At 41.6% G+C, this 13,504-nt stretch overlaps 1 protein-coding gene across 2 annotated transcripts in view; it reads left to right on the forward strand.

Moving 5' to 3' along the window:
- Positions 1 to 13,504, forward strand: part of carmil3 (capping protein regulator and myosin 1 linker 3) — a 73,731-nt gene that overhangs the window by 45,472 nt on the left and 14,755 nt on the right. For both annotated transcript variants that reach the window (XM_046051573.1, XM_046051572.1), the window contains exons 17-26: positions 1,828 to 1,897; positions 2,008 to 2,089; positions 4,555 to 4,651; positions 4,741 to 4,795; positions 6,177 to 6,349; positions 7,355 to 7,423; positions 7,796 to 7,889; positions 10,091 to 10,189; positions 10,322 to 10,441; positions 12,787 to 12,900. In XM_046051573.1, coding sequence (XP_045907529.1) covers positions 1,828 to 1,897; positions 2,008 to 2,089; positions 4,555 to 4,651; positions 4,741 to 4,795; positions 6,177 to 6,349; positions 7,355 to 7,423; positions 7,796 to 7,889; positions 10,091 to 10,189; positions 10,322 to 10,441; positions 12,787 to 12,900 — 973 coding nt within the window. The remainder of the gene's footprint in view (positions 1 to 1,827; positions 1,898 to 2,007; positions 2,090 to 4,554; positions 4,652 to 4,740; positions 4,796 to 6,176; positions 6,350 to 7,354; positions 7,424 to 7,795; positions 7,890 to 10,090; positions 10,190 to 10,321; positions 10,442 to 12,786; positions 12,901 to 13,504) is intronic.

The following is a 13,504-nucleotide window of genomic DNA, read 5'->3' on the forward strand; positions in this document are numbered from 1 at the left end:
ATAATATTACAGAAAGTATGTTACTATGTGATATGTTAAATGGATTAAAAACTGTTAGTCAAAGTCAGTTGGTATAGCTATGGATCTTACTAGATTCGTTGGAATATTATAGGAATATAGTATTGATCCAAAAATAATCTTTTATCAAATTGTTACAATACGTCTCCTAGCATTTCTAAGGAGTAAATGAAAACTATAAAATAATCCACTTAAAAAAATTAAATGCTGTAAATAAGCCAATATGGAGGTGTTGACATGTTTGTCTTATTTTTAATATAAGAGCCAGTGTTCCTTTTCCGATTACAGTCCAGCTGCTGTATCCTTAAATAAAGTGGATGCTGATGGTGAATTCAAACTTTACAGGTCTGAAATAATTATAGTTATGTTTGGCTATGAAGAAGGTTCGTGATGAAGTAGCTTATGACACCTCGTGTAGCCCGTTATTTCTACTGTCCACTTGTTTAAGTGTGTTACCAGCAGGTTTTTACTGATGCCGCCTCTCTGTGTCAACAACCATTTTAGCTGCTGACAATGTTTAGTCAAACTTGAAGAGTGGTGAAGGATGAATTCCCACTGGGGCCACTCATGCTAAAAATGTGTCCTCTCATGATGCTGTAAGGTGCTTTGACTTGAAGCACTTTCTAAATTACGCACTAGGCCTTTGAACTTTATATCCAACCTTTAGCAAACAGCTATAAATATTCACATAAAGAATTCACATGTACTGTACTATTTTTATGTTTTTATTGTGTCAGGCTTGAATATTAAAATAGCTTGTACCATATGGAGTGCAGGTTGCATCCAATCCATCAGTGAGATTTAATTGTCAAAGCTCACATTAGGTTTCAAATGCTTTTCCTTGACAGCGAAGCCATTTTCTATTATGTTAGTAGGCTGGCCTTCAATCAAAGGACACAGATTGAAGTGTCCGCATTGGCCGGCGTCCACCATGCTGACGCGTCTTTGTGCAGGATTCTGTATCTTTACCAGCTTCAGGAGATCTGTAACTAAACCAGCTCACAGAGCGGCCAAGTAAAAGGCACGTTTCCTTACAGGGATAAATGGAATTTTGCTATATTACAGTTTCTCTGTTAGGTGTGCAGCCTGCTGTCAGCTACTCATAGCCAAAAAATATAATCAGTAGCAGAGTAAACAAAGAAAACTGCCAGCAATTGAGATGATTGTGCGCTTCATGTTGGATCTCAGCCAAAATGGACAGAACGGACGCCCCACTTAGCACTTCTCCTCATTACCTCCTCATGGTGCATAACTCTTAAATGTGTATTTATTGCACAAGAACAACCTCCAGCAGAGCCTTGATGTGCAAATGCAGTTTTCTTTCTGCATCCAGCTGGGCTTGTGTGCATGAGCAACAACTGGCCACTTTTCCTGAATAAATGCTTTTTAAGGTGGTTTCTGGTGTGGAGTTAGTGGGCTATGGATCTTCTCTTTAAGCTACTTTTCTCTAAATCCTTTAAGATGGCCTTAAAACTTTTAGGTGTGCAGACGAGAACGTAGGGCAGGGCGAGGGGGGGTTGGATGATAGGTTCAGGTTGTTAGAGGGAGGAAAAGAAGCAATTGGATTTATGTGGGACTGATCTTTTTTTTTCACTCTGCCATTTTTGCCTTGTCTTTGTCCATTAATTGCCCTTTGTTTCTCCCCCATTTCTTCTGATCTTTCTATTTCATCTGTTCTCTTACCTATTATTCTGTTCACTCCTCTCCTTCCTTATCTGCTTCTCCACTTATCTTATCCCCCGTCTGTCTCTCTCTCTTTGCTTTTGCGTTCCTCTGTCTTTTCCCATCCTACCCTGTGTTTTCCTTCAGGGCTCTGTTCCTAGGTCTGTCCAATAACCCTCATATCACTGATTTACACCTGGACATCAGCAGCTGTGAGGTACGCTCTGCCAGTCTGTGCTGCTCTAGGTATATTCACATATCTTCTTCCTAGATTAACGCTTGTGGCTATCCCACCATGTCCCGCTCCTCTCTGTCGTCCTCCCACAGTTGAGGTCAGCGGGTGCCGGGGTGATTCAGGAGCTGTTTCCTCGAGTGTCATGCGTAGGGACTTTAGACATCTCTGATAATGGTAAGAGACACGCCTGCACACACACCCACAAGGGATAGATTTAGATGGTCTGTTGTTGGCTATTTTCAGATAAGGAGACATTTCATATTATTACCTGATGAAGAAGAACCTTTTGATCCCAGTCATCACTGTCTGAAAACCGGCATGTGCTGTTATTAATTTGAAATGCATCCTTTTAAAACAGATCCAATCAATGTCAATCTCGACATTATCCGCACCTTCATACTACAAGCAGATGAACTAAAGGGGGGCCCTGCCAATATTACTGAGAAAGTGCAGGATATATTTGCCTATGCTACACATATTTTGACCAACAAAGTGTGATACTGAATTTTTGGAGTACCTTTTAAATGATGGCACTACATAAGGCTGGTAGGGTGAAGGAAACCCCATGCTGTTATTTAGGGTGGTAGGTTTGGTGCAGTGAGTGATGTGGGCAAAGAGCTTGCCGTTAAGATCATTTAGGAGAGCATCTACTGGTTCACTGGCGATGTCGGTGTTAGCCCTAACATGTGACAAGATTGGCGTCCAAGAAATTTTCTTAATTTCTAATTTTTTTTCCAAGCAAGGGCAGTGACTGTTGATTCCAGCATTGCGGGGGCCTATATTGCATTCTAGGTCAAGGGATTAGTGATCCCTTAGTGAAGCTCCGCTCACCAGAACCCCCACTGTTACTTGCGAGCCTCTTCTCACAGTCGGGGGGGAGAGGTAGTGAGGATATGGCTGGTCAGTAAATGCACCCCTAGGCTTTCATCCTTGTGGAGACGTTCAGCCAGCGAGAGGCGGCCTGGCCCAGTTGCATGGAGTCCCCTCCTGGAGGAGTCGGAGCCTACTCTTGAAGGAGGTGGAGAGAAAAAGTGAAAACTGGGCATGGGACCATGCGGGTGGGGCAGTTGCTTTCCATCCCCTGTAGTTGGCATGTCAAGATGCTTTCTATTGCTCTTCTGTAAAGTTCACAGGAACTTGATACAGGAATTTTCCTTAAGAATACTGGATGGAACCCCTTTTGCCTTCAGAACTGCCTTAATTCTTTGTGGCATAGTTTCAACAAGGTTTTGGAAACATTCTTCAGAGACTTTGGTCCATATTGACATGATAGCATCACGCAGTTCGTGCAGATTTGTCGGCTGCACATCATGATTCGAATCTCCCGTTCCACCACATCTCAAAGGTGCTCTATTGGATTGAAATCTGGTGACTCTAGAGGCCACTGGAGTACAGTGAACTCATTGTCATGTTCAAGAAACCAGCTTGAGATAATTTGAGCTTTGTGACATGGTGCATTATCCTGCTGGAAGTAACCATCAGAAGATGGGTACACTTGAGTCAGAAAGGGATGGGCATGGTCAGCAACAATACTCAAGTAGGCTGTCGCGATTGAACGATGCCCGATTAGTACTAAGGGGCCCAAAGTGTGCTGAGAAAATATCCCCCACACCATTACACCACCACCAGCCTGAACCATTGATATGAGGCAGGATGGATCTACGCTTTCAGATTTTGGTGAGCCTGTGTGAATTGTAGCCTCAGTTTCCTCTTCTTAGCTGACAGGAGTGGCACCCGGGGTGGTCTTCTTCTGCTTCTGTACCCATCTGCTTCAAGGTTCAGCGTGCCTTGGCCATACCTTGGTTGTAACGAGTGGTTATTTGAGTTACTGTTGCCTTTTTGTCATCTCGAACCAGTCTGCCCATTCTCCTGTGATCTCAACTTCAACAAGGCATTTTCGTCCACACAACTGCCGCTCTCTGGATATTTTCTCTTTGTCTGACCATTCTCTGTAAACCTGGGTTGTGTGCGTCAAAATTCCATTAGATCAGCAGTTTCTGAAAAACTCAGACCAGCTTGTCTGGCACCAACAACCATGCCATGTTCAAAGTCACTTAAATCCCCTTTCTTCCCCATTCTGATGCTCGGTTTTAACTTCAGCAAGTTGTCTTGACCACGTCTACATGCCTTAATGCATTGAGTTGCTGCCATGTGATTGGCTGTTTAGCTATATATGTTGTGTTTGTTTAGCTGAAATATTTTACCACTGTAACCACTACCTCTTAGCAGCATCATCTATCCTTGAGCTTTGTACGTAGGAGTAGGAGCGTTAATTGGGAGTATTTTGGATTTTCAGTGGGCAGCAAGATTTTGCTCCAAAACAGACCATGAGACAAAAACTGAGCTTTCAAAGCCAGAAACTGTTCAATCAAAAAATCATCTGGCATAGTAAATGATGAGTCACTGGTATGACAGCCCAGAAACTATATGTAGTAAAAATATGACTTTTTAGTTTAATATGTCAGTTCATCTTGTCTTTTTATATTAAGGACTAACTCTCTTAAAGATTCATGCCTGTTCCCTTAGTTGATTGGTACTAATTAAACATCTACTTGGAAGTGGGTTTTCACAAAGGCTCCGTAGAGCATAGTACTGCTGACGTTGCACTCCAGTGATGTGTGTCTGTGTGTTGTGTGCAGGTTTGGATGCTGACTTGCTGGCTGTCATCCCAGCCTTCTCCAGGCACCCCTCCCTCAAACACCTGATGCTGGGGAAGAACTTCAACATCAAGGGCAGGTACGGACCACGCGGGGAAACCAGCAGTACAGATGGTGGTGAAGATGATACTAATGATGAATGTTTTCCTCTTCTCTCTGCCTCCTCAGGGTGCTGGATGAAATTCTGCAGAAACTGGTTCATTTGGTACAAGAGGAAGAGTGTGTGAGTTGGATTATGTAACACATTGCATGTGTACACACACACACAAATCCTCTGTGGTGTTCTGCACAGATGCACATTTCATAAATTTGTAGTCTCACACACACCCACACACACCCTGTGCACAATCAAACACACACTTGTCACCGTTTAAATTCTTGTGTCCTCATTCATGTGCACTGAAGCTCAATCTCCCACCTGCCACAAACACAAGGTGCAAACAAGTCATGTTGGGCTCGGTCGCATGATTCATTTGGGCTCCATTTAGCAGCGAGGTTCCCGGGCTCTGGCTGCTCTCCGCTCTGCAAATCCAGCATGACAAGTAGCTTACTCAATTATTTACCACTGTTGATGGTGATAGCTCACAAGTATGCTCTCGCACTGAGTATGGTATGATGCATGTGTGCATGCTCACTAACAGAAACAGATGTGTGTAGATGTGTAAAGGTTCAAAGAAAGTACACCAAGCTTGTCAGAGATTGGCCTGGCAGTCAACTCGGCCAAGTAACGACACAAACATCAGATTCATCTCTGTGCGTCCCCTGTACAGCTTTGGTCCAGTGCCCCGTGCTAACATTGAAGTCTGCAAACATCAAAGTCAGAAAATGAGAGTCAGGAGACACTAAGCTTAGCAAAAAAGACTGGAAGCAGAGGGAAACGGCTAGCGTGGCTGTGTGCAAATGTAACAAAATCCACCAACAACCAACTCTGAAGCTAATTAACACATTATGTCTTCTTTGTTTAAGCTGTACAAAAACCAAAGTCTCCTTGTTTCTAGTCTTTATGCTAACCTAAGCTAACCAGCTGCTAGCTCCACCTTTAATTTAGGGTAGATGAAGAATAGGTATATGTTGCTTTGCATCTAAAATACTTTCAGAAATTCAAAAAGGCTGAAGTGTTAGCATGGAGAACCAGAACTTATAATTGAGGAAAATTTTAGTTTACATTTTTTCAATGAAAAGTACCAATTTAAAAAAAAAAAATGTTCTGGTTGGTTTCAACCAATTTAAACCAACACAGAAATGTTTTTCCAATGTGTTCAAAAGCAAATGCACTGCTCAGATGCTGATAAATGTAAGTGGCCAAAAATATGGGAGAAAATGCTAACAAGCAGATGATCATTATGCAGTAAGTAAAGTACAATAAATAAATTATTCATCTGCAGAGGGTTTGAGCTGAAAATTGTGTTTTAAATCAAATTTTCATCCAAGTTCTTTTTACAAGTTTTGTAATAATGATTCAACATTTTGAAAATAGAAGTTAAAAATAATGAGCCCCACCTCATTGGCATTACTACTCACACCTGTTTCACCCTTGAAAGTTCTTTTTTTCAAATCATCCTCCATCATATATTCTCCATTCACTCTCTTCCTGCCTCCTCCAGGCCCTGCAGTCCCTCTCGCTGTCTGACTCGAGACTCCGCCAGCGTGGCACAGTGCTGGTCAACGCTCTGGGCTCCAACGCCTGCCTACGGAAGGTAGATCTGAGCGGCAACCTCCTGGAAGACTCCGGGGCCAAGATGCTCAGCAAAGCCCTCCAGATCAACACAACACTCAGGTGAGTGTGCATGTATTTTTTAAATCAGTAATATGACTGGGGCAAAGGAAGATTTCATTTCAGATCAGAGCATTCCGTTACAGAGGAGGATAGGAGGAGTAAGACTGGAAAAAAGAGGTGTGAGAGGACAGATGAAAGAATAGGATCAGAGAGAAAATTAATATGTTTGGTGTGGTTTGAGGAGAGGACATACTGAGGTTGCTAAGAGGTAGAACTCTGAGTTCAAAGTCAACCATGTAGGAGATAAGAAGGTAAGGCTGAGGAGTTGGAGGGATAGAGAGGAGAATAAGTGGAGGGTGGGAAAAGAGGGGAAATGGCCCTCAGGCATACAATGTATTGCACCACCCCTAAGTAAGAGAAAAGCTGAATGAAGATGTGCATGTGTTTCATAGGTGTGGTGGAAGAAGGGGGTAGATGGAAACTCTGATGGGCAGAAAGAGCAAGGGAAAGGAGGACGGAAGCAGGACAGGGGGTAGGATGGAAGTAGTAGGATGGGAAAATGGTTGGATATGGACTAGAGAGGGAGAAAGTTATGAAGGGAACAGGAGAGGGAGACCACCTAAGGAGTGAGATTTGGGTTTCGCTGATTGAATTTCTAGGGCAGAGCGAGTCGGGGGAAGGAGAAATGGAGGAGGAGGAGGATGGATGAAAGGAATCGGTCTGAAAATGACTGATATATTAAAAACAGGAGTTAGACGCTGTGGAGTGTAGGTGGAGAATCTGCACTGTGAAATAACAGAAGCTCATTAGTTGCATGGCAGTTGTTCATGCATTGCTAATAATGTGATATGGGCTCATTTTGTGCATGTAGCAGAAAGAAAGTCGTGACAAACGTTTTGTTAATCCTGGGATATGTTTGTGCAGCTGCATGGTCAGATAAGTACTATAACTGTGATACTATGCCGTGTGTGTGTGTGTGTGTGAGCTTGAGAAAGTTACTGATCTTCTTCTTCTTCCTTTCTGTGCTTGTCTTCCCATATTTCCTCCTTGTTTGATCCCCCTCAGGAGTGTGACGTGGGATCGTAACAACACAACAGCGACAGGCTTCCAAGATGTGGCGAGAGCGCTGGAGCAGTAAGACGAACACAACACACCATCGTTTGAAGAGGGGATACACACAAAATCAGTCACACACACCCATATGAAAGGCAGATTACCATCTTTGTACAGTGTTTACTATTACACACCGTTACATCAGTCCTCTGACGTGCGTGCCAGTCAAACTAGCTTTTTTCACTGTGTGTGGGTGTGTGTGTGTGTGTGTGTGTGTGTGTGTGCGCGCGCACATTTGCATATTAAGGAATTAGAGGCAAGTGTTACACATGCTCTGGGTGTTTCCTGTTTGTTCCTGTTAACATCATAATTCTTCCAGCTTAATATTGCAAGGGTAATATTGGCTTTCTCTCCTCCCTCTTTCTCTTCCTTCTTTCTCTCTTCACTTAATAGTAACTTTACCCTTCAGTACATGCCCCTCCCCCTCAGTGATGTCACTCAGGCGTACCGCAGCGCCCCAGAGAAGACGGACCAAGCCCTGACCAAGGTGAGAGGAGCTTTGTTTGTGATGTCTAAATTTGCTGCATCATATTATATATTTATATGCAAATGTTGAATAAGAGCATTACCTGACAGTTATGGTCAGAATGAACCATGGGTTTGTTGAATTTGCTTTATTGTCATAAGGCCAGATATACACACACACACACACACACAGGGACACGGGTTTACTGCCAAGTATGTTTTCACATACAAGGAATTTGCCTTGCTATTTTGGTGCATAACAAGAAACACAGTAAGAGAAAATAAATAGAAAAACAAGTACTGCAAAAGTAAAGAATCATAAATATAAAACGGAAATTTATAATAAAGAATATGAAATATATATTAAACAAGTAAACTATAAACCATGTTTAAAACAAAGATGTGTCACTGTTTGCCATACAGCATGCTGTCAGGATTTTCCACCCTGTTGTCCAGGTCACATAAACCTTAGATGATGATTTTTCATACCAGTGTATCTGCAATTCAGATCTCTGCTGTTCATCCTTTTTCATGTTCCTTTAACAACTCACACTGGAAAGTGATGGATCTCTTTTACAGCTAACATACTTCTGTTTGCTACTGATTTGTATGGTTGCCTTTGAAATTACATGTTTAAAAAACACCTGAGAAATTAGTTTTTTCTTGCTACACCACACACTAGATGTGCTTCGACTATTGATGTCCCCCTGTATCAGTTTTATTTTTTGCTTTTATTTTTTAGTATTATTTATCAGACTAAATAATAGGAGACATTAATTTGATATATTTCAAGCAACATTTGCATAACCTTCTCTTACTGGCATGACAGTAGGCCGGCATCATGCGAGGAAAATCTTCAATGTGCGATAACATTGTTCAGTGCTGCGATAACAATGTGACTTTTGACTGTTCCTGTGTCAGCCTGGTTGCCTTTAACTTCAGAACAGGATTGGAATTAAATATAACTGAATATGGTTTCTAGAGCAGAATCAGTAAATTTTACAACAGCAAAGTCAGTATATAAACTCAATAATATCTCACTGGAAACAAATCTAAAATGTCAGTAAAATAAATCATAGTCCTGACATCAAAATACCGAGTGAAGTTAAGAAAGAATAAAGACATCAGTCAGTATCAGTCCTTCCTCCTGTCCTCTGTCAACCTCCCTCTGCTGATATGATTCACTACCTGCAGGTATCTTCAGTTATCTTCATTATCTCCACCACGGCCTCTCTGCTCTGCGTGTGTGTGTGTGTGTGTGTGTGTGTGTATGTAGCCTCAACACAGAGAAAAAGGCGGATACTACAGTCTTTAGCCCCAAAAGCCCATCCTTAAATAAAATCATTTTTCCTAATTATTGCGTTTCAGGCAGTCTTTTGCAATGTGTTTATTGCTATGTTCATATCACGATGGCAGCCAGATAGCAGCCTTATGACAAAGACACGAAAGAGACTGTGTGCCAGCAGCAAACATGAGCTTTTTGGATTTGACAGGAGAGCTGGCTATAGCTAAATATATAAATATCTGTAATTTTAGATACTGAATGGTGTGGTAATTTTTCGTCAATACCACTGCTAACTAAATGCTGTTTGTCACTTGGTTTGTAAGTTGCAGTTAAGAGAGCTGTCTGTTTACATTGCATGTCAGACTCCATTTCCGTGGTGGCTGTCAATCATGCACAACATCTCACATCCCGAGAGGCTTGGAGCTTTTAAGGAGCATTTCTGATACATCTCCAGATACATAAACAAACAATATCAACACTTTATTTGTACACCAGTTTAACATGTTTTTTTTTTTTTACTATACTTTCTTTCTAACATCATAAATGGATCTGCTGTGGAACTGGCCTAATGGACCACTCTCTTAGTACTCATCTAAGAGTGTATATGTAGTGTATGAAGCTTTTATTTAGGGTTAGGGTCCTTGTTTGTCTGTGCATTGTATGTGAAGCTCCTGAGTCCTTGAAGAACCCTTGATTTTATCTTTCTTTACATAAGATGATTAAGAAGTGAAGACTTCCACCTGCTGAGTCAAGAAAATAAATCAAAGGCATCCCATTTAGTTCTGGGGATCAAAACGCTCTCTCCAGTCTCCTTATTACCATGCAAATGGACTTGTCGGCTGTCTCCTGCACACTGCTTTGTAAACACCTGTCATCTCCACTCCCCTCTCTCTCATTGTTTGTTTTCTGTGTGTGTGTGTGTGTGTGTGTGTGTGCAGATCCAACGTGCCCTGCTTAGGAACAACCAGACACAGCGTTTCTCCCAGAAACAGGCTCTTAGGCTGCACCAAGGCCTTGTCACCAGCACTGCTGAACAGGTGTGTGTCTGTATTTGTGCACATGATGGTGAACAAGCAGAGGTTTTTATTTTTATGTGTATTTTTGTGTCATTTCTGTGCGTGATTTTTCGGTGCATGTTTGTTTGAATTTGTTTTCGTGTGTGTGTGTAGGTGATGGAGCGTCTGTGTGTGCGGGTGCAGCAGCAAGTGTGTGTCCTGAAAGGCTGTGAGGAAGGAGAAGAGGTCCAGACAGCCAGACAGATCCTCAAAGAAGCCAGGGACTCGAGAGCTGTGAGTCTGTGTGTTAACTAAACTACTAAGCTACTATAACTTTTCTCAGGTACTGTACTTAAAGGGGCTATAATGGATTATATGACTAGACTACTTGTGAAAGTAAACTCTGCCTTTCCTCACGCACCAGACATTTCCCTCAGGAGTTGGTAGAGACCAAAAAAACTTTAGAGGTTTTTTAAGGGTCATTACGAATAATAAACGTTTAATGTAGGAAAACATGATGTACTGTGCGAATCACTTAAAGTGGTCATATTGTGCTCATTTTCAGGTTCAGAATTGTATTTAGGGGTTTACATGGTTTAATTTTCAAAAACACAATATATTTTTGTCATACTGCACATTGCTGGAGCACCCTGTGTGTTAAACGCTCTATTTTAGCTACTGAGTGAGGTATCTCACTTCTATTCAATCTTTCGTGGGAGATACACATACACAGTACCTAGATAAGGACGACTAGCCAATCAGAAGCTGAGTAAGGCTGGTCCAGACAAGCAAAGTAGTGTGATCCAAAGCAAAGCTGCTTCAGTCTGTAACAGTGTAACAAAACCTTAATAACAACATTATGTCCGTTGACTGCCTGAAGCTAATGTTAGGGCGTGCCACACTAGCTGCTAGGTGAGTATTATGACACGTGTTACAAAGTGATGCAGGCAGGTTACGGAAGTAAAGGCTGGGCTACAGTGTTTTCTGCGGGAGATAGTAACTCCCTTTGGGGTAGACTTGGGCGTTTTTTATTTTGCAAACCTGTTACATGCACAAAAAATATATATAACACAATAAAGAAAAGGGTAAAAACAAAAAGCATAAAATGGCCTCTTTCAAATGACATAGAACAGCTAAAAGTCACCACTGAAGACCAGGATGAGCCCTTAACAAACAGAACTGAAAACACTACAGAGCAGCTTCACCAAGTTCAACCCAAAAAGAAACCAAATGAAGAGGGTGTTTACTGACATCAATACACCTGAGTAGCAATACACAGAATCACTCAACAACCCCAAACATGACAAAACAAGTTCTGAATGAGACAAGTTAATGATGTGACAAGCTGTTAAATGTTACATGTGCTCTGCAACAGCTGAAACTGTAAAACATGTGGGTGTAACAAGTACATATTACTGCTATTTCACTGTTAATTAGAACACAACACACATTTGAAAATTGTTGAGTTTCACAAAACTTAAAACAAGCACCGCTGTACCGCCTCCGGTTTACGATACTGTTTGTTTTGTCTCCAGTTCTGGTGGAAATCCGAGCTCCACACAAATTTCCTTTGTGTTTGTCACTTGGATTAAGCATTCACATTTCACCGGTAACAGTCCTGCAATGTCCACCACATTACAGAAATGGAGAAGTCACCTCCTGTTAGCTCTTAGACTAATGGCTGCCAGTACCACACATCAAAGGAGACGGCCTGGTGGTGCAGTATTCCCTATTTAGATCTGTTTTTCTCTGCAACAAAACAGAGCCAAACAGGCTCAAAGCCCGGAGACTGGAGCACACTGATTGATTTTCAGCCTTCAATTGTGCAAACAGACTAACTTCGAGACACTACTGTGTCTTCATCGGAATCAAAATGGACATGAGGAAAACAACACAGATAATCATCTTAAAACAGGTATACACTTGTCATTGGATAAGTGGTTGAACAGGATTTCAGATGCATTGGATAATGAATCCCAGAGTGGGAGTTGCCATATAGTCAATATCCAAGGGCCACAGGTTTCTCACTTTCTTTAGTAGTATTACCACAAGTGGTTAACAGAAGTATTTGCAAGACAAAGGTACTTACAAAATAACAACAAACACAAAGATATTAAGACCTATACAAAAAAGCTACCACCATCTGAGTGAGTGAGGCGGTGTAGAGCATTACAAGCAGAGCGGAGATACTTACTGCTCTGCTCAGGACTGTTCAAGTTTTGGTGGTTGGTCAATATGTCTTGCAGAAGGTGCTTTTTCTGTTGTGAATCATGCAAAACCAAAATAGAAATATAGAGCTGGAAATGAGCATAATAGACCCCCTTTAATGGCTTTTATATAAAAATGATTTATGAATAAAATAAAATTTTTTGGTACACATAACATACGTCCAGCTTATAAAATCTGATGATTTTGTTAGTGATTAAACTGAACATCGGTATAGAATGAAGCCAAAGTTAGCTACACCTTCACCTGCTACTCAAAATACAGCTTACATTTTTAGAATAATCATATATATAACATTTCAGCTGACATTTTGCTTGATGAGCACTCTTTCCCTTTTGATACTGACTCCTTCTTCCACTGATCTTAACGTCTTCTTTTCCCTGTCCTGCTGTGTGCGTTTGTGTGTGTACTAGCTGTATCCCTCTTTGTGTGAGTTGGCCCATGTGTTGTCAGTGGACGGCCCCGTCAAACAGCGACTGGACACTCTGGCTGGAGAACTGGCCAAGGCTGCCGACAAAGAACTGCAGGTAGGGTTGGAGGTGCAACTGTGGGCCGTAATTGCAGAGACAGCCATCTCCTGATGCATCCGTATTTTAAACAGTAGTGGAGCTCTGGACTAGTTGCATTTAAATTGCCCATTAATAGTGTGTGATGGTGTGTGCGGTGCAGGTATGCTGACTTCAAAAGAAATGTAGCATTTAAATTCACAGGGTAGGAACGGTTTAACATTTTTTTAAGTTCCATTCTGTTCCCATCGGGATTCAGCAGCACAGCGCAGTCGAATGATAAAAAAGCAGCACACCCCTGGCACAATCTGGGATACTTTGTATTGAATTTCAACTTACTTGTGCATAGTGCACATTTCTGTTTGTGCTTCCCAATTTTGCTGTTATGCACAAGGACGCATTTCTAATTTTCAAACATCAAGATCAATGAAATTGCAATAATATCAGTGGGGGAAGTAATGCAATGATGTCCAACTTTGGTGTGAAATAAAAGATCTAGAAGATGTGAACAGATCATATCAGTTGTTACAAGTTGATTCATGGATGAACTGACTGCTACAATGCACATAAATAAAAGATGACAGAGTCGGAGTAAAGGAGCTGGATAAAAATCTTAAGTGAGGAG

This window comes from Micropterus dolomieu, linkage group LG06 (assembly GCF_021292245.1).
Source record: "Micropterus dolomieu isolate WLL.071019.BEF.003 ecotype Adirondacks linkage group LG06, ASM2129224v1, whole genome shotgun sequence".
Classification (NCBI taxonomy): domain Eukaryota; kingdom Metazoa; phylum Chordata; class Actinopteri; order Centrarchiformes; family Centrarchidae; genus Micropterus; species Micropterus dolomieu.